The 22,161-nt window shown below is 26.5% G+C and overlaps 2 protein-coding genes across 5 annotated transcripts; one reads left to right on the top strand and one right to left on the bottom strand.

The window, feature by feature from the left end:
• Positions 1 to 713: 713 nt before the first annotated feature.
• Positions 714 to 7,120, bottom strand: LOC113551194 (GMP synthase [glutamine-hydrolyzing]). Of its 4 annotated transcripts, none has more exons than XM_026953294.1 (14): positions 6,875 to 7,120; positions 4,735 to 4,893; positions 3,896 to 4,093; positions 3,734 to 3,828; positions 3,556 to 3,673; positions 3,346 to 3,499; positions 2,960 to 3,269; positions 2,746 to 2,891; positions 2,474 to 2,689; positions 2,226 to 2,405; positions 1,847 to 1,972; positions 1,551 to 1,784; positions 1,304 to 1,495; positions 714 to 1,230 (listed from the first exon to the last, which is right to left on the bottom strand). In XM_026953294.1, exons 2-14 carry the CDS (start codon positions 4,803 to 4,805, stop codon positions 1,129 to 1,131), a joined length of 2,142 nt encoding a protein of 713 aa, XP_026809095.1. In that variant the 5' UTR covers positions 4,806 to 4,893; positions 6,875 to 7,120; the 3' UTR covers positions 714 to 1,128. The 4 variants fall into 4 exon arrangements, with proteins under 4 accessions (XP_026809095.1, XP_026809096.1, XP_026809097.1 ...); XM_026953295.1 differs by lacking the exon at positions 6,875 to 7,120 and adding an exon at positions 6,592 to 6,722; XM_026953296.1 differs by lacking the exon at positions 4,735 to 4,893.
• Positions 7,121 to 18,082: 10,962 nt separating this feature from the next.
• LOC113553229 (activating signal cointegrator 1 complex subunit 2-like) lies at positions 18,083 to 21,820 on the top strand. Its single transcript, XM_026956444.1, has 12 exons — positions 18,083 to 18,275; positions 18,886 to 19,037; positions 19,100 to 19,286; positions 19,341 to 19,538; positions 19,608 to 19,825; positions 19,905 to 20,066; positions 20,135 to 20,269; positions 20,334 to 20,433; positions 20,676 to 20,774; positions 20,838 to 20,992; positions 21,105 to 21,490; positions 21,555 to 21,820. The coding sequence occupies exons 1-12, from the start codon at positions 18,264 to 18,266 to the stop codon at positions 21,701 to 21,703; spliced, it is 1,953 nt and encodes a 650-aa protein (XP_026812245.1). The 5' UTR covers positions 18,083 to 18,263; the 3' UTR covers positions 21,704 to 21,820.
• Positions 21,821 to 22,161: the final 341 nt, after the last annotated feature.

Genomic DNA, 22,161 nt, shown 5'->3' on the forward strand with positions numbered 1-22,161 from the left:
CAGTTGACAACATGTTCAAAACTGTCTTTTACTAAAATATAAGTTCATTGAAAGAGATAATAATAAAATGCTTTGTTATAAAACTAATATATTCCTTACTTCACAGAATGAAAACCATACAATTAAAATAAATAATGAAGAAAATTAAACAAGATAATTTATTTAAGGAATTTTTATTATTTTGTTTTTATTTGTAAACACAAATAACAAATTCTTACTATAACATTTCCATAATACAAGAATTTATTTATACAGCTGCTCAAAGCTAATATATATATTATTATAAAACTATGTATAAATATTTATTTTTAAAATTAAAACATAAAAAAAATGCATAACACACAATTTCTATTATATAAATCTGTAAAATATACAATAGTTTTTTACATTTTGTTATAACTTGCTTAGGTTCCAATATCAAATGCATGTTATGATTTTTTACATATTATTTTATGTAAATAACTAATATTTCACAGAAAAATAATAGATTTATGTACAATAACAGAATGGTAAAAAATGAAAGCATGTTTTATATTTAATATTTTTTATTCAATAATTACACAATTTTAAAACATTAACAAAGAGAGATAAAACTGATTTAAATCCTTCATTGGTAAATAAAAATATATATATTATACATATGTATATATATATATATATAAACATACATACATATTTATATATTAATACATTAAACTAAATATATTTAGGATAACATATTAAACTAGTTAAATGTCGGTGATACAGTTTTAAAACGGAGAATTGATTTTGTACAAAAGGCTCTTATTATTTCCTTTTAAGTTTACATATTAATTAACAGTACAATTGGGTTATCATTAGCAAAATTAAATAATAATCAAATGATCAATTTTTTGATAATAAAAACTAAGTGTATAAACAACAATCAAGACCATTACTGCCTTTTCAAAAAATAAATGCTCAATGTAGTTAAATCATTAATATTGTAAGATAATTTGTTTTTTGAAAACTAATTAGAAAAATAACTCTGTACTTATGGGTTTTAACTGCTGATAAACACCAATGAGCAATTTCATTATTTCATTTGTAATGAAACTTACGTTCCTTAAGTATGTTTTCAAAATCTCATTAATTTATTGAAACAAATTTTTATTCCCATTCTGTAGTTCCAGGCGGTTTTGGTGTGAGGTCATATAATACTCTAGATATACCAGGTATTTTTTGAGCAGCATCCATCATTTTACGTACAAGCTAAAAATAATTTCAATAATGAAAATGTATATATTTCTTAAAAAACACCAAAATATAATTTTTATCTACTAACTGCAGCAGATATATGTTTGCCGGGTAGCGCAGGAATACCAGTCATAAAATCTTCTGTAATAAATGGCCTGATGACAACAGAACGTTGACAAGATGGATGACGATAAGCAATATCTCGATCAAAATGTAAAGGTACAAGTACTACAGGCATCTGACTTACTTTACGCATACTAATTGGACATTCTGTTAAAACCTAAATCCCAGAAAAATTTTAATAATAAAATAATGTTTAGCTCATAACTTCTTACTTTATTAATAACATGATCAGCTTGTTTAAGCAAATCTATCACTTGAACATTTAGATATGTGTGTGTTATATCCAACACTTGGTACACCACAGGTGAACCAGCAATGTAACATACCCTATTGACATTGTGACATACTCTAGGGATTATTCTGGCCAAATAAGAAAGGTCTTCCCATATAGGTTCAGGATCAGTACAAGAAATGCCTACTACATAACTGTAAGAACGTTTATCACCCTAAAAGATAATAAATAATTTATTTTAAAACTATAATAGATAGTTTATATATATACACATACTTGAACTCCTACACTTTTTATTGGTAATAACGTGGCAGACATTTTCTGTTTCGATGATATTTCTCGCAACAACTTTCGTTCATTTTCAGAAGTTGCATTTTCTATTCTATTTAAAAGTGCATGGCTCTAAAAATAATTAAAAAAATATTAATTATTTAAAATTGAAAAATTTAAGCAGTTGAAAATATAAATTATGTAATATATATTAGTGGTAATGGACCAATATCAAATAAAACATTTATTTAAAGGTTTATTTTATAAAAATAATAATTACTATACAATGTATTATAATCAAATAAAAAATTATCAATCAGTTAAATTATTCATTTTTACATCGATCCATTACATATACATACACATAAATAAATATAAAATATACCTTAAGAACCATATCATTGTATTCAACAACAATTTTAACAACAACTTGTGTTTCAGAAAAATCCTTATCAATAAAAGGTTCTTCTCCACATAATATTCTTATAGCAAGACCTGGTCCAGGGAATGGATGTCTGTACACAATACTTTCGCTCAATCCTAAATCCATTCCTAACCTTCTAACCTAAAATAAACAAAATTGAATTACCTTAATTCTTATCTTAAAAACATTTAAAACCACTATAAAATTACCTCATCTTTATGAAATTCTTGTAAAGGTTCAATGACACGTCCTTTATCTCGTAATTCACGTATTAACTTGCTATCATTATGATGTGTTTTTATGGTATCTGCATTACTACTAGCTAACCTCGAAGCAGACTCAATTAAGTCTGGTCTTAAAGTTCCTTGAGCCAAGAACACATCTTCAGATGACAAATTTAATGTTTTCAGGAACTTATCAGCAGTCTATAAACAAAAATAAATATTAATTTGATTCACCATAAAAATATAAGAATTAATACCTTGACAAAAACATCACCAATTATTTTTCTCTTTTCTTCTGGATTACTAGTTTGACATAGTGGAGGAGAAATTCTAGTACGATTAGATACATGCAAATCAGGTAATATAGTTGTACCATATTTAAAATCAAATGTGGCATTTACAGCTGAAAAATAAAAAATGTATTAAGTTACAGCAAAAAGAATAATCTTTCTAAGTATTTTTTCGACATACCTTTAACATCTAATCCTAGAGCATTTAAGGACTTCATTACTTGTTCACTCTCACCTAAGCGCATAAAGCCATTATCTATATGTACAGCAATTACTTGTTCTCGATTTAATGCACGATGTAAAAGTGCAGCGCATACTGTAGAATCAACACCACCACTTAATAGGACTAAAACTTTATTCTGGCCAACTTGATCTCTTATATATTTAATACATTCCTCTTCACGGCTTTTGACTGTATAGCTTCCCGTTAATCCAGCCACATCGTAAAGAAATGATTTAAGCATTTGAGTACCTTGTTCTGTTAAATTCACCTTATATATATATATAAAAAAAATAATAATTAAACTATTTGTTTATATAAATAAATTACCAATAACTATTACCAACCTCAGGATGAAATTGAAGACCATACATTTTTTTAATATCATTACCAATAGCAGCAATCATATTGTTGGATGTAGCTATCACTTTAAAGGTATCTGCAACTTTGACAACATGATCCCCATGTGTAAGTAGAACACTTTGGGTTTTGCTCAATGATCTACAATAATAAAAGAAATAAAAATGTGGACTATGTTGTATTAACTCTGGACTTACTTAAATAATAAACATTGACAATCTATATCAATATTATAAATACCATCTTCACGACCAACAGTTGCAGCAACTTGGCCACCAAATTCTTTATTTAACATTTGCATGCCATAACAAATTCCTAAATTGAAAAAAACATTAATTTATTTCAATTTTTTTTTTTCAAAAAATACAGTTTTACCTAAGATTGGTAATCCTATTCTAAATATGTCTGCATCATAAATTGGCGCATCTACAGCATTAACTGAATTAGGACCTCCAGAAATTATTATAGCTCTAAAATTAAATTAAAGTATTTTTTTAAAGATCTATGAATTTAAAAATTTTAAAGTAGAAAACTTACCTATATCCTTTTTCTTTTAATGTTATTGCCGAAGTATTTAATGGCAACATGTCACTTTCAACATTTAATTCTCTAACTTTGCGGTCAATTACTTTGCCATATTGAGCACCTGCATCCAAAATGGCAATTTTTTCAGTAGCTACGTTGTTTTCAACTGATATATCCATTGGATCCATTATACTATTTCCGTTTTCTTGACTATCAAACATAATTAAAATTAATTAACATTATTAAATAAATAAGAATAATTATAAACGTATTTAATAGATAAATACAAAAAAAATAATTTATTAGAATATTTTAAAATTAACCTGTAGGCTGTAAGTACCTGTAATATACAAAGCGATTATTACTTTTAAGCAATTATCTAACGTTTCTAAATATATATATACATAAAATAAAAGAACAAAAAGTTTTAAATACACTGCACAAATTACAAGGAGTTAGGGTTTGCTAATTGAAAATCAAAATGTGTAGCACATTTTATACGTTTCAAATAGGTAAATTATACACTTTTATAAAGCAAGTTAATAATTTTTTTTTTTAAGATATTAAACAATTAAATATCAAATAAAAAATCCTTTCGCATATTAAAAAAATTGAATTATTAAATATTAAAAATAATTAAAAATTTTGGTAAAAAAAAACACAACAAGAAGCAAATTTAACAAAATATATTTATTAGAATATAATAAATACAATCATTATCAGATACAGGCAAGTTTTACTATATAGGAAGTGTTCTTAAAAAGCATACAAGCCCAAAACCAAAAGTATACCTACTGTACCTAATGATTTTGTAAAATTTTAATTATGAATTTAGGTTATTTACAACTTACTATCTTAACTGAGGTGACGGACTGGAAGGTTTGTACCGTTTAATCGGATTCTCATCGATTTTTGTGGCCATGTATCAGATTGCGGATTCATGCGTTTATTTCAATATTAACTGAATGACTGGTCAGGGTAAGAGCGACAAACTTTTATTTTTATTCAATCTGCAGGAGGACGGTATAATATCAAGCTCAAGAATACATCAAATGTAAAGAATAACTAACTATTTAAATTATAGACTATTCTATTAAACATATATATACTAAATTTAAATAATCTATCACATAATTGCTTTATTTAAAATTCATTATCAATGTAATACATATATATTTTTTAATTTTAAAATAATTATTAAGTAAAAAAGGTCAATTGTTTTCATTAATTTTAAGATAAATTTCTGATTGATAAGACTTGACTTAATTTGCATATCATCTATCAGCTTAAATATATTATATAGATATAAATAAGTCATAATATGATTTAGTACGTAACATATTTACAACTATTTTAAAGTACATTTTTACTAATTGTTAAGAAACAAGACATAATAAATAATTTAAACCTAGAAACTATGGATTAGTGTGACTTATATATTTCATATTTTATAATTTAATTTAAATAATTATAATGCTTATTCTTCTTGAATCAACAAAGAGGGTATGTTATATTGATTTGAAGAATATTAATTGCTAATTATTTTAATCAAATAAAATTTACACTATTATTTTTTTTAATTATAAAAAAAAAAACATTCAACATGTGAAGTGATAATATTAAAAGGTTAGTTATAATTAAATATTTTATCTTGTCTATACTATATAAGATTTACACGTTTGATTAATATACCTGACAGCTAATACTAATATTTTTTTTTTGTATTGATTGAATAATAAAAAATTTAATCCAGAATATTTTAGAGGCTATAATATTTATATTTGATATTTAAATATAAAAAAAATCAATAGCATGATCGAAAAAAAATTGTGTATAACATATGACACATATTATGGATAAATCAGATAATATAAACAAAATAATACTTAGGATGGATTAAATAGATAATTTTTAAAAATTGTGACTAAAATTTGTTAACCAAGAGAGTAGGTAGGTAGGCACTTACTATTTTTGGTATGTCTTAATTAAACTTAAGATTTATCCTTAATCTTTAAAATGTACGCACTTTTATAAACAGTAGATAACCCAATTACTAATTATAAAGTGAAAAACAATTAGAAAGTACTGTTCTAGCATTGAATATATTTATTTATAGATGCACATAGGTAAAATGCATCATAAGATAATGTATTTCTCAACAAAATCAATAAAATAAAACATTTTAAATAAAATAAATGAGATCATAAAATAGGATATCTTAATTCTTCACAACAAGTTCTTAATAAACAAACTACTAGGGTAAAATAAATTAAATTGCAAAATAAAATTAACTAAATTCTAACTATGAAAATAATAGATTTTTATACTTATAAATACTAGTTAATGTGTGTCGATGCAAAATTATGTTTCAGTTTTAACCAATGCATTAATTATAAGGAACACAAGTTAGTAATGAAAAGTAGCATAAAATATTATGATCACAATCAAATTATAAATTAATATGTAACATGCAAAAATGTAAAGGGTATGATAAAAACAAAGCAAACAAAATCAAGTCTAACAGATTAGTGGTTCTAGGCAGGGAGGATGTAATGAGCAAAAACACTTTGTTTGATAAAAAGTCACACGCCACCGAGAGTGTGATAAATCTGTTAAGGGGAGCGAGACAAACTTTCAAAGGAAAAACAAAAATATAGAAATATGGAACATACATATCGCTTAGCCATTAAACCAATCATGAAACTTACTCTTTTCGGTCGTTCCTTGTAATTAAAACTAGATATAGATGTATCGAATTTTTCAAGTATTTTAAATACACATAAAATATATAATATTATTGTGTACTGTTACAATCTTTTCTATTTATAAGCATCCACACACATAAATATTATATTTACTTCTACTATATTACATATGTGTACATATATATATATATATATATTATATTAATATATTATACGAACACGTAAATATATATATATATATATATGTATTAAAAGATAGAATAACGTGTTTTCAATATTTTTTTACCGCCTGATAATGATTAATTCACGCCGAAGACATGATTGAACGAGACGGCGGTGTGCGCGGAATGAATTAAAAAATACCGTACGACGGTCAACGTATCGAATGGAATCAGTTGTCGAATGGATGAACAGACGGACGGCGTGGTCGTTGCGGACGAGTGTATATTACTTCACGATGTTCCGTCGGTTCGATCGGCGGACGCGCAAAATTTATCATCAAAACGCGTTAGCGGTGACAAACGGAGCAAAAACAACCGATCGCCGTACTATATTTTGCTCTCTCCTTTTTTTCCCCTCATATTATCAATGTTGCCAACCAACCATACCGGGTAGTCGTCGGTGGAAAGCGACCGTTTCCCTCCACCCGGCCAACCAGTCAGCCAATGGTACCAGAAATCTAATACGAGAAATATGACAGGCCGTTTTGCGGCTTTTTTCCAATTTCACGTAATCCGATACCAGCGAATCGCGATGGGGCTTCGACGAAGTCATACGATTTTACACCGAACACTGGACATCCAAATTCCAAACCTGACACGTTCACCTTAACGCGTCGTACTCATAAATACATGATGAATTTAATAAATAATAATTATCTACTGCATATGCACTTTAATTGTACAGACGAACGTCATACACTCTTAGGGCATATGCAAAGGAAAGATAGTTAAAATAAAATATTCATAAGGTATTTAACCTACAGCACGTCCTCGTTAAACAACGTGTACATCTGACAAAAAATACTCGAGTTTATGTAATTTTGTAAGACAATGTAAGTTGTAATTATAATCAGCAGCGGTAGGTTTCTACTCGACTATCGGGTGGAAATAGTTATTGGCAGCACCGGACCACAGTGTCAGTAAAATGGTCAACGGCAGGATACGGAAAAAAAATTGTACATAACCATGCTTGCGGTAAAATGGCGATTGCATTTATCAATCTTTATCATGTTTTGAGTTATCAAACAACCGGCAACCGATAGCACCGATAGCGGTCTTCAAAAACCGTGCCAGCAACCGACTGTACGCTACGTAATGGTTGTTTATAGATACAGCCGATACAGCGGTGGCTACTTGCTATTACCACTCCTGACAAATAACGCTAGCACAAGAACAATTTAATGGGGTATCATACCAAAAATGAAAAACCACTTAACAGAGTAATAATGACAAAGATAACTTTTTGCTTCAAATTAGATATATTATTGTTCGTTTAATAGTCAATAGTGAATGTGGCTTAATTACATTGGGGGAATTTACTCGCTGCTACCACAGAATAAATTTCATTTCATTTATTCTGTGCTGCTACTAAATTCGCTTAAGAGGACGCCTGGACGCCGTACCCGCATGTGGTGTCTCTGTCTTCTAACGTACATCAAAACAAATTTTCGTTCAGCAGAACACATTTTGTGATGTTAGCTTTAATATTAGAGTAAATATACCTATTATTAAATTTAAAGCTAAGAATATTATCTAGATAATGACATATGATTTTATTGATATTATTGTTTGAAAGTGAGTTACAGTTATGTAAAATATTACAACTTTAAAACATTCATAACTCATTTTAAAATCATATGTCATTGTCTAGATAATATTCTTACCTTTAAATTTGATAATAGGTAAATTTCCTCTAGTATTAAAGCTAACATCATAAAATGTATTCTGCTGAACAAAAATTTGTTATGATGTAAGTTAGTAAGACAGACAACACATGCGGGTATGGCATCCTCTTAAATCTTAATAGACCTAGTCAGTCACTTATTCGCTGGCTACTTTACACACTAGCAAAGCAGCAAGTAAAGTAGCTTTTGAAATTGACATAGCTAACAAAATCGCTAATGTGCTCGCTACTAGATTAATGTGTGTGCGGAAGTGTCATTACGTATTTGCGTCAAGTACTCAGTCGTCAAGTAAGCGATTAGCGAATTTAGTAACTTAATGCTCAATGTAATCGGATATAGGTCGCTACACGATAAAGACCTGCAAGGGCCATAAATTTACGGGCCAGCCTGGTCCTACAATTTTTTTCTAAAACCCAGCCCGATCCGATCTGGTCCAAAATATTTTTTGATAAAAAATCCCGGTCCGGTCCAGTTTGAAATATTTTTATTTAAAATATTAAAATATTCATTTTAATATGTTATCATTATCCGTGAATATTCCAACGTTGAACTGTTCATTGAACTTATCATTTTAGTTTTAAATAATGATTATTTGTCATTCAAAAAAACCCAAAAATGCCCAGGAAAGAATTCGCGAGATGAAAAAAATTCTTAAAAATCCCGATTCACTCTTGGTTTAAGTCCGTCCCGGCCCGGCCCAAAAGGTCCTACCAAAATAAAACCCAGCCCGACTCGGCTAGAAGAGTTTTATCGAGAAAAAAAGCCCGGTCCACCATTGGTTTAAATATTTTGAGTCCGGCCCGTAAAGTTCTACAAACAAAAGAGCCCGATCTATATATAGCCCTTTTTATTTTATTTTTTAATGCCCGGTCCGGTGTTATAAAAATATAACATAATCTCAAATGTAATTTCAAATTGTTAAATTCTTTAAGTGATAAATTTGAATGCTCAATATGGATATTTATCGATGAAATATTACTTTAGTAAATAAATATTTACAGTTGGTGAATATTCTTTCAATAGAGATTTTGAAGCTTCGAATGAATTTTTCGGTGCTCCAAAATGATTAACTATAAGTCTATAACACGTTTTACACCTGCATGTTGTTGACATTCATGTTTGACACGATAATCATTAATAAAAACACGACCACACTTAAGGCATTCACGTTTAATTTGTTTCATTTTATTTTCCATTATAGAATAAAAACTAAAATATTCTTATTATGACTACCACGGAAGGAGGGGGGACAGGCTGTCGGCTTATGGCGTTAGGGTGTAAACCAGTGATCTTCAACCGGTGGGTCAGGACTTATTTTTGAGTCGTGTAAGCTTTAAAATCGGGTAGCGATAAGTCTTCTTTATAAAACAAACTTTAAATTAATAAAATTATAGAAGGTAAAAAATAATTTTTTAATTATTAAACTTAGAAAATTAATAAATGAAAATACCTACTAAAATGTAATTTTTATTTATTTAGTTTTAATAGTGCTACTGCAAAGCATTAAGCAATTTCAGCTATTTTACAAAGCTATTACGTGGGTCGCGAAAAATATAGGCCTAAAAAATTGGGTCGCGAGTCCAAAAAGGTTGAAAACCATTGGCATAGACTATATCAAGCAAAGATAAGCATAATTTAGTCCTTTTTTTTCAAAATCTAAAATCCAAAATCAATTGGATTTTTATTTTTATTTTAAAGTTGTTAGTTTTTAGATTTTTTTTTCAAATTTGATTTATTAATTAAATTATTAATAATAACGGTATTTAACTACATGTGTTAACAGAAATCAAATTGTCTTTTTTAATTTGTTTATTTATTTAAAAAAAATTGTTTATTATTTTATATTTAAATAATATTTGACCATTAAATTGACTATTTAAAATTTACAATTATAGGAATATATATATAATGACATAGGTTTATAAGACTACATATTTATTTAATTATATCATAAACAAATATTATGTTCTATACTTCTTTAAATAATGAACATTAGTCAATGGCTATTCTAATTATATTCTAAATTTACCTATATATACTGTTTAGTCGTTTAGTGTGTACAGTCTATTTAATAATTAGTTTGATTATTACATTAAAACATTTAAATTACTTTAAGCATGTTAAAATATTTAATTAAAAAAATTAAATTTATTAGTTGGTAAAATGTATGGAATAATAGATTAAAATGATTAAAAAAATTTTTTGGATTATACAATTTTTTAATATTTAATAATACGATTATTATTAAGGTGCGAATTTTGGATTTTTGGATTTTTAAATTATTGATTTTAAAGATTTTGGATTTAAATTTTTAAAATGATTTTAATTTAAAATTTTCAAAATTTTTTATTAAGTTATTTTGAACTTGTATTTTAAAAATCATTTTTTTAGCGATTTTGCCCAGTTTTGATATCAATGATATTATCAGACTTTAGAGTTTAGACCATGAACATATTATAATTATACTACTACTACTGGTGCATTAAAAGTAGTATATAACTTAGTACAACTATATAACTATAGCTACTATTATATTATTATTATTGCTTAAAAGTTTTAACTTTATTCATATTCTCACTCCCAGTCTCAGAGGTTGTAGTCGTAAATCCAGTGGCGCCGATCTATATTTCATGTGATGAGGAAAAAATGATGGTATAAGACCCACCTACTAAAAAAATGTTTAGTTAGTTACGTTCGAATGGTATTATAATTATTTCTAACTATATACATACAAGATACTGCGTAACAAACTATTTTTGATTATCACCCACCCACAACCCACTAATAAATATTTCTGGGGAATTTTCCACAGTTTATACCCATGTTCGGCGTTACTGTTAGTACATACTAAATTTGAATATTGACAAAATTGGATATTTTAACGAAAAATAACAATTATAGGTATAGTTATCTATTTTTTTTAAGTTATTACAAAAATATTATTTAAAGACACCAATTTATGTATTATTATATAACACTAACAGAGAAGTATTTAAAATATTATGTAGATTAGTTTTAAGCTGTTTATGCCATAAACTTATTAACACCTGCAGTGGTGGCTAGCAGTCAGGGGTCTTTGAGACGACTAATCATCATAAAATAAAAGTTGTAAAGCAATAAAAAAGTTTGAAGAAAATTCTAGTATAATTAATTATTTTTATCTATTTTGAAAATAATTATGATGGTTTTCGATATGAATATTGATTATTGATAAATTCAATAATAATACGGGCGAAAAATATCGATAAAAACAACTAATTACTAATTTATGCGATGCCAATGGCAGAAACTTTGAATGAGTCTAGTCTCAATGTACTGAACAACATCTATACAATCCACCCCGTCCTCCGCCTTGTCGTGCATAAAAATTTGTATAAGTACACAATTGAGTCTCTCGAACGGCAGATTCTCGAATAAATTTAAATGTCTGGCTAATAATAATATTACAATATAATAATACAGTTTATGATCTATGGATATGGATGGATCTATCATATTAATATATCATCTATGGCAATCTTCGTTATTCGTCGGAGACGATTGATGGTTGTAATAATTTTAACGGAGAAAAAAATAGACGTACAAATCGTTAAACCGTACTTTAATATATATAATATTTTACACGCATATGCCGTTCTGTTCAGCTTATTTTCATGAAATATCTCAATATCTTCAATTCGAAACACGGTAAAGACGGAAGAAGAAAAGTGTTCCTTGGTCGGCGATGTGGTTACTGAACGTATGGACATTAAATATGACACAACTAAGTTTCACAAAAAAAATCGATGTTTACGTGAGTTTGATTTTCTATACTTTTGGAGCTTTAATTTACTTTTTTTAGACATAAAAATATAAAATAAATACAAACTTATTGCACCGGACAATAACCGGATAATTCTATCCGTCGAGTGATGTATACGTATATGCATATTTTATTCCCGAACGCGCAATCGTAAAGTTAAAATATTCGGCGAGCATAATAATAATAATAATTGTCATAATATTACCAGACCCATTTTATAGAATAATAATTTATATTTATATTAATTGTATAAATAGCATTTTTAATTTTTAACCGGCCGAGTACCCAACTAATATAAGTTTTTTTTATCCCTAACAATAATAAAAAGTTTTCCGAAAAGACACATTAATATTTTATAATTCTCTGAATTTTGAATTTTTATAAAATTATTAGATATTCATTTCATATTTCTGTGATAACTATTTCTGCTCAACCGATTTTTGTTTTTTTGTAGTAATTTAAAAACGAACTACTATAGTTATTTGATAATTTTAACAAATTTTAAGGTTTGCATTTCTTAAAAATATTATAATTTTCAAAATATTTTGACTATACACTTATAGGATAAAATAAACAGCATAATACCATAAATAGATGTATTTATTATAAATATATATATGAATATCGCAAAATATCTGAGCATATTAATTAGAATTTATCGATTAATTTTAAAATCAGTAAAAATAGTATGAGCATGTATTATTCCTAAACAGGACGGTACCAAAACGGAAATGATATGTAACAATATGTGTATAACGAGTTGAATGTGAATATAACTGCTTGTATTTAGATATTAATTTTATTAATTTTGCAAGTCCTTCTTTATTATATGTAATAGATCATAATCTATTAACTATTAAGTATCGAATATCAGTTTAATGATTAAACTTTTAAATATTTTTAAAATTATTAATCATTTAGTTCAACCAAACCGTATAAAACCGTTAATAACCGTTATACAACTATAATTTTAAAAAAAATTCAGGATAATATAAAATTATTATGATTGTATGTATGAAATTAATCAGATACCAAAAGTTTCGTATGCAAAACAGCTGAAATATAATAATAAATCCTATAAAATCACAAAGAGTTCTGTAAAAAAAACATTATTATTATATTTATCATCCATGTCAAACGACAATCGTTGTCATCTGTAAGAGACGATTAACAATTCTAATAATTTTATTGAACAGTCGTCAAACAACAGCCTTCAGTACATGACAAGTTCTCTCGTTTTCATAAAATATTTTAATAATTTCATTCCGAAGCGTAAAGAAGGCATATGAAGAAATAAACTAGCTGTTTCTTCGGCAACGGTGCACGTTTGAACATTAATATGGCACAGCTTGATTTCGCCAAAAAGAGTCAAGGATACTTGCGCAGGTTAATTTTCCTATAATTTTATGGTAGTAAAAAATTTATACTTTAAACAAATATTTATTGACTTGTACATGCTGCCACTTCGATTAGACCTGTATTTTATTTTCAAATAAGTAATTTTATAAACGTTTAAAATCAAAATTTCGTGAAATTTTGTCTAAATCTATACAATTTTCAAATTATTTTTTCATCAGATATTCATATAATAATGTCTTTTATATATAAATTTAGTATAGTAATTCTCATTAGTTTTTTTTAAATATAACAAATATAAAAGGTTTACTGGAAAGTCACATTCTTTTTTATGATTGAAGTTCAATATTTTATGACTTATTGAGTATTAATTTTTCATCCCAAAAAAAAAACTAATTCTTGTAAAACAATTTTTATATTGTGTTATAGGCTATAATATACTATTTAGTTTAAAAACAAATAATCTTATACACCGAGAACTTAAAGTTTTAACTAATTTTTTATGAGAATATTTCTTATTTATGTTATTATTTTAAAAATATTTCAAACTATATATTATATACAATGTTCTTTATTTTGTTATTATTACAAATTTTTAAAATGTTCTATAGGAATTCTCATTAGTTTTTTTTATGCAAAAACAAAAATAAAATGCTCATTGGAAACTTATATTATGACTGTTTGAAGTTCAGTACTATATAATTTATACATAAATTAATAAACTATGCGTCTACATCGATTACATTATCCGGGTAGCGGATTTTTCATAAAAATTAATATATTTTATTTTAAGTTTAAAACGTAAATTGATTTCCCAAAGCATTGACTAGTGATTAGGTACTATTTGTTACAAGAAATCACAATAATCGAAATGTATGAATTTTTTTTTCTATTATGATAGGTGTCATCAGACACAATATCTACAGACAGAGGTAGTTGGTAATTGCATCTAATGTAATAGGTATGTAAGATTAGGTTAAAACATTGCGCGTGATTAAAAACGAATTAATATAGTTATTTGATAATTTTAAAATTATTAATCATTTAGTTTAGCCAAACCGTATAAAACCGTTAATAACCGTTATAAAATTATAATTTAAAAAACATTCAGGATAATATACAACTATTATGATTTTAAGTATGAAATTAATTAGATACCAAAAGTTTCGTATGCAAGGCAGCTGAAATATAATAATGAATCTTATTAAATCACAAAGAGTTCTATAAAAAAAAACATAATATTTATCATCCATGGCAAACGACAATCGTTGTCATTTGTAGTAGACGATTAACAATTCTAATAATTTTATTGAACAGTCGTCAAACAACAGCCTTCAGTACATGACGAGTACTCTTATTTTCATAAAATATTTCAATAATTCCATTCCGAAGCATAAAGAAGGCGAATGAAGAAATAAACTAACTGTTTCTTTGGTGACGGTGCGCGTTTGAATATTAATATGGCACAGCTTGATTTCACCGAAAAGCGTCGAAGGATACTTACGTAGGTTAATATTGTCTTATCATTTTGGGGTAGTAATAAATTTACTATTTATACGTATAATAAAATAAATGTTTATTGACTTCTACAAGCTGTTACCCCGATGACAGACCTATATTTTATTTCCGATCGTCCAATCCAATGAAGTGGTCGGCAACCGGCAGGTTATTGTATATACGACCCGTTTTAAATTCTAAAACACTGACATTATTTTTTTATTTATATTTTATTATTTTAAAGTTCTAGACAATTTTTTTTTTCATAGTAAATAATTTAAGAAAATAAAATTTTTATTTTTATCTGGTCCGCAAACTGTTTTTAATTTGTGAATGTGGCCTGAGAGTTCAAAAAGGTTACCGACCATGCATTAGTGATGAAATTGCCAAGAATAAAATAAAGTCGTTAAGTACACCTTAGATCCTGGTCGTAGCGAAAAATGTATAATGATTTTACAATTATGTAGTATATTTTCTGTTTGTCATGAATTCTTGTAGCAAGTATGATCTATTTGGTACTTTGGGTGGTAAATAGTAAAATTAAATAAAACATTTCAGATCTTGCCATAATATCGGAAAAACAAAAAAACTGAAATAATTACGCTATATCCTTGTCTAATTTCAACCCGGAGGACGATTGGCAGCATCAATAAGAAGCTCATCTGAATAACAAGTGTCGCAAGGCTGTGTTTGCTTAATATTATAATTTTTCGAACAGTAGTACAGTATATTATGAATATTCACTTAAATTATATTTAACTTTTATGGTTTTTTTTTTCTTCAGATGACATACTGTACTACGGTTTTAGGTGTTCTTTTTATTTTAATAATACGTTGATAAATTACCAATTTTTTTTCTTATCACATAGCTAGTTCGTCTTTGTGTAAGTTTAAATTTATATTTTTTATAGTTATTGTGCTGTTTAACTTTCTTATAAAAGAGAATGAGGAATTTAAAAGGTGGCCACCGAACAGAAAGTTAAACGGCAATATACTATAATCTTCTTAATTTTTTTTTTGCATTTTTAACTGATAAATTATGAATATAAAATTTAAAATTAATTCAAATTCAAAAATAAAAGAACACCAACACATATTTCTGAAATATTAAAATTGTTTTTTCTATTGCATTTAATCTGCACATTAGTTTGTAGTTTTATAGGAACCAAACATTTAGCTGGATCATGGACTACTCACCGACGATGAATTTGTCATTGAGCTGATGGAAAATGTGTCGGCATTGGGCTTTGTTTCAACACGGAGAACGCTTGGCAGTGGCAAAAAGAAATTCAACTGATAATCAACTGTCGAAAGGAATTGTTTGTATTATTTAATAATTTTTAGAATCATAGTAGGTACAGTGTACTGTAAATAAATATATAATATTTATATTTATTAGTGAAGAAGAATTTGTCATTTATTAGTGAAGAAGAATTTGTCACCAAGCTGATGGGAAATGTGTCGGCACTCTGCTTCGTTTCAACCCGGAGGAAGATTGGCAGCTCATCTCATCTCATCAAGTGTTGCCAGGACGTGTTTGTATTATAGTATAGGTTAAGTTAGGTTATTATATTATTATATTATAATAATTTTTATTTAGTTGTCCCCTTACGCGTCAGCGCTCATCTCTCATCCATTCATCCAACACATTGACTATCGCCGGCCGGCAACACACATATTGCACACATTACCCGTTTTTGTAGCATCATATTTTTATTCTTAGGTTTCCTTATAGTATTATTGATATCTACATAGTTTAAGTTATTGTATATTTTTTTTTATTATTTGAATGCATTCATATGATCAGTGGCGTATTTAGGAATTTTAGAATAAGGGCAAGACATATTTTGCCGCCTCTCCCCTAGAAAAAAAAAACTAAAAAACTTCTACACCGCGCAATGGTGAAATTTTTAATACCATAGAACACCGTGTTATATAAATACTATAGTATTCTATAACTCTATGGCACACATTTGTTGTGACGGTACCCAAAGCCCCTACCTAAATACGCCCCTGCATGTGATGCGTTCTCACTTACGATGTGGATTAGGCCTACTGGGGACACCACAATAAAAAAAACGCGCCTCGTGTAATACCTCATAAAGTTATTAAACAATACGGACAATGTTATTGTGTGTCGTTTAATAATAAAGGTGGTGTGGAAAATTACCTAACACTGTTATTTTTATTTTATAGTTACCTTGCATACATTTTTTTATTAAATACCAATTAAATAATTATTTATATTAAGAAACAAGAAATATTAACGTATTATAAAGTATTACAATAAAATAGTTTTGAAAAAAAAAATATTCTTTGACTTGTTATAAAAAGACTCCAAGTAGTTATTATATTAGTTCTTATTTTACAAAGACTCTAACAAAAACGGGTCAAGTTTAATATTGCTAGAAATATTGTACGTATCTTTTACTTCACTTAAAACATTGAATTTACACATATTTTTATTTACTAATTTTATTGTGTATTTTATTTTTATTTCATGTAAATTTGAAACTTTATATTTTAATAATTTACTGACGTATTGGTGATGTAGGTATTTGTGTCTTATAATAAAATACAAATGTTTGCATGTGAATATGTGATTGTACACAATACACATTTGGATTTTATTAACCATAAGCTACAATTCCTCTAAAATCATTGTTCTTAATCTTTTACGCTAACCAGTTTTCAACAAAAGTGATTTTTTATTTTACCTTAAGGTATATCTTAATTCGTGGTACTTAGCCATTGGTATTTGGCTGTATTCAAGTATTTTGTACGTTTGAAACATTGCATATTTGCACGAATATGAAAATTCAAAATACATGATAATTTAATTGATAATAGATAGATAGTGTTTACCTGTTACTTTATCTATTCTTTATCTATGATAGTGGTTAATTTAGAGTTTACTACTATCACTAGTCAGTTCAGTGAATCTGTATTCCTTAAAGTGTCCTTATTCCATAATAACGTATTGTTCTGTGATAATTAATAGTAAATAAAATTTCTAAGTTATAAGACAGTGTGAAACTGTGAAATAAATGACTATATTATAAAGTAATAAAAATTTTATTTCATCGCAGTGGTTACATCAAAGCTTACACCTAAATGGCTGCCGAAGTAAAATTTTGAAATAATATTATATAATATTAATATAATTATTAATTATCATCTTATAATGAACTCATTGTAACTGAATTGTTTTTTTATTTATAATATACATATTTTATAAACTAATTTATTGCTAATTTCAGTTTTACTATAAAATTTAACTCAATTCTAAACTTATTGATTAATTGATACTGGAATATAGATATCTGTAAAATATGAATTAACATTTTAACCCAATTATATCAACTTAATCAAACATAATCCTAAAATATTTTGCTTTGTGTAATTTAATAGCTATTATCATAATTATTATTTTCAATAACTTGATTACAAGTCTTGTACGTCTTTAGTTATTGCTTATTCGTTTACTTAAAATAAGTAAATTGTGCTATCACATGTCAACATATCACATATCATACCAATAATAGATCAATTAACACAAAATTCTATGTTGTAAAACATGTATGAGTATAATGTCCTCTTAATACTTTTAGATAAACAAAATAGAAATATTAATAGAAATTATTAAAATATTAATTAGGAATAAAACTAAATTTGCTATAATTATAAAACATTAAATATTATAATAATTTTACATGTATTCAATAAAAATATTTAGGATAAAAAGTTAGCTATAAAAAGACAATTTTTGAGATATATTCATCCATTGAAATCTATCACCAATGCTTTGGATCAAAAAGAATGTTGGATAGAACAGATGAAGTATTTGGTACAAGACTTTAAAACTCTTCTAAATTTATCATTTAAAGAGTAAATATTATTAAAATTAATACATATTTGAGTTTATTATTAATATTAATTTAACATTATAGATTTTGGTCTACAGTTGTTTTTAATAAACAAGCTACTATGGGATTATGTACATTTCTTCAAGAAGCTGCTCCTCCTCACTTGATGGATCAACTTCCTCAAGATAGTGATGTGTTGGTCATTTACAATGAAATTGATTACTTTGCATATAAATTATTTAAACGGCTAACTACATCCTCAGAGAATGAAGTAATTATTTTCTATGTTTTTAAACAATATTTTTATTTTATTTTATTTTATTAGGAGAATTTTATGTCACCTCATCATATGTGGAGCTTATTATGTAATAACAATATTATAAGTATTCCCATGTTGTTTGATATATGTTCCATTTATGGCCAATTATATAAAAAAGAGTTAGAAATAATTTTTAAAGAATTGTTTGCTTGTCAAAAATTATACAAAGAAAATTTAAAAAACTCTATTCAATTTACAATTAAAGTGAGTTACATAAAATAACTAATTAAATGCAATATTTGTATTAAACATTTTAAATATTAAAATTTCTAGTGTTTAAGTCAGTTTCAAGATAAAATTGAATTAGACATTGAGTACGGTAATCACAAATATCAAAGTAATGAAACTTCTATTGATATAGAAGAAATAAATCTTTGCATGATTGAAGATATAGTTAATTTTTTATTAGACACATCATATAGTATTTCAAATTTTTTGGAAATTTATCCAATAGCCTCTAGTTTTTTCTATCAAGAGAAATTGCACCTTAAGTATGTATGACAAATATAAAACCTAACTAAGTATTTATAATTAACTTTTAAATTTTATTTTTTTATCATATTTGTTTAGAATAGCTTCGTTCTATCATAGTATAAAACCACTAATTTATAAGAAAATAATTTCTATGAATAAATTGGAAAAATTCCAAGAAAAACTACACGCATCAAGATTATTACTTGTGAAGTGTGTTCGACAATGTTTAATTCATATATCTACCCAAACTACAAATAAGTAAATATATATCTTGAGTAAATTATATTTCTAAAAACGATAAATTTTATATTTATTGCTTTTTAAAGATCAGAGAATGCAGTAGAAGAATATTTAGAAGTTATTAGTGAGTTATTATCATATAATGAATTTGTTATTGACTATAATGCTGTGTATAATTTAACTAAAGATATAAAGAAATGTCAAAAATTTAACAAAGAAATGTAAGACTTTTGAATGATTTATATTTTGTTTGAAAATATTTTAATAAAAATAAAAATCTTTTAGAGACTCAACAAGATTTGATTATTTATTAAAATCATTAGAATTAATTAATAAACCATATGCTGAATTTGAACAAAAAGAATTAGAAGAACAACAGTTAGAGGTAATTATTTTATCAAGTTTTTTTTTATAATTCTATATCAGTGTTTCCCAATCTATGGGATACGACTCGTGATATTTGTAAATTAATTAGGCAACTAAATCGATAATACATATAAAAAAAAACCTAGGCAACTTTTTTTTTTAGTTAGGGTTGCATTAAATTTTTGAGTCACCATTACAAAAAGTTTAGGAAACACTGTTCCATATCAATATAAGATAATAATTATGAATTTATATTTTAAGCTGCAATCCAGTAGTACAAATATAGAAAATGCAAAATTGCAGTCTCTTATAAATAACGTTAAAGATTTATTGCCCCATTTAGGAGATGGATTTATTAAGGTTAGTTAATTTGTATTTTATATTATAACATTTACTTATAATTGATATTTTATTTTGGTTTAGAAATGTTTAGAATATTATGACATGGATTCTGAAAAAGTTATAAATATGGTCTTAGAAGATAGTCTTCCGTCAGAACTTACTCAATATGATTTAAATCTTCCTCTGATGTCAGAGTATGAAGATAATGCTACTGGTTATGATCCTTCAATTAAAGGGTAAGTTGGGTAGGCTTTATTACTTAAAGGAATAAAAATAAATATAAAAATATGATATTTATTGACAGATAGTAATTAATTTGTAATAATATTGTGTTTAATTTTTATTAAGAAATAAGAAACTTAAAAAACTTAAAGCAGTCTTAGATGATAAATCTTTCCGAAATGAAATGCGACCATTTTATGAAAAATATAATTTTACTGAAATTACGTGTGCTGAATTAGAGTCATATTATAATGATGAATATGATGACACATATGATGAAGTTGAATATGTCATACCAGAACCAGCAGATGAAAATGAAAAGAGAAGACCAGATGTTATACCAAGGGTTTTAATAGAGAAAAAAGCTATAACTGAATCTGTAGAAGAAGAATTTTCAGATGATGAACCGCAGCAAGTATTGAATTTTCAACCATTCTGTGAAAATCCTGAAGAAGTTCGAGAACGGCAAGCTAGGAGATATGCTGCAAAGCAATCTAATAGATCCAATCGGAGTAAGTATTGTTACTAAAAACAAAAGGACCAACATTTTTTTTTAAACATGTCTTATTATATAAGGTAAACTACAAGTAGCTTCTTCATCAGCTATCCCATCTGGGTCAAATGTTGAGTTGGAAAGACAAAGAAAAAATGAGAACAAAGCATTCAGTGGGAACCATAATAGAAGAAATGCTGCAAGAAATAAACAGCAAAGAGGAATGTTTTGATATTTTTTATTTTTTATATTTCCTTATAAAAATACTTATAAATATAAATTGTAATACAAGCTATTTTTTTTTTTTTATTAAATTATGTCTTCTATTTTAGTTTTATTCTAAACCTTATTTCACGTAACATTTTTACTTATAGGTGTTTAAAAAATATTTTTATATTATAATATCTAAAATCAAATATTCAGTTCATAAATATATCATTAAGTAAACTACATATAAATATTTTCTTTTATACACTATTAATAATCAATTTAAATTCATAAAAATTAAAAATAATAACTTTTTATACATATTTTACGTTTTAAATACTGTTTTTTATTTAGCTATCTCCTATTATGTGAACTATTAAAAAAAAATACTTGGTCCAGCTAAATGATAGTATAGTCACACTGTTGGTCTACAATTCACATTTTATTAAAATAATCAAAAATGAAGTAAAATATCTATTGTTG

Source organism: Rhopalosiphum maidis, chromosome 2 (genome assembly GCF_003676215.2).
Source record: "Rhopalosiphum maidis isolate BTI-1 chromosome 2, ASM367621v3, whole genome shotgun sequence".
Lineage (NCBI taxonomy): Eukaryota > Metazoa > Arthropoda > Insecta > Hemiptera > Aphididae > Rhopalosiphum > Rhopalosiphum maidis.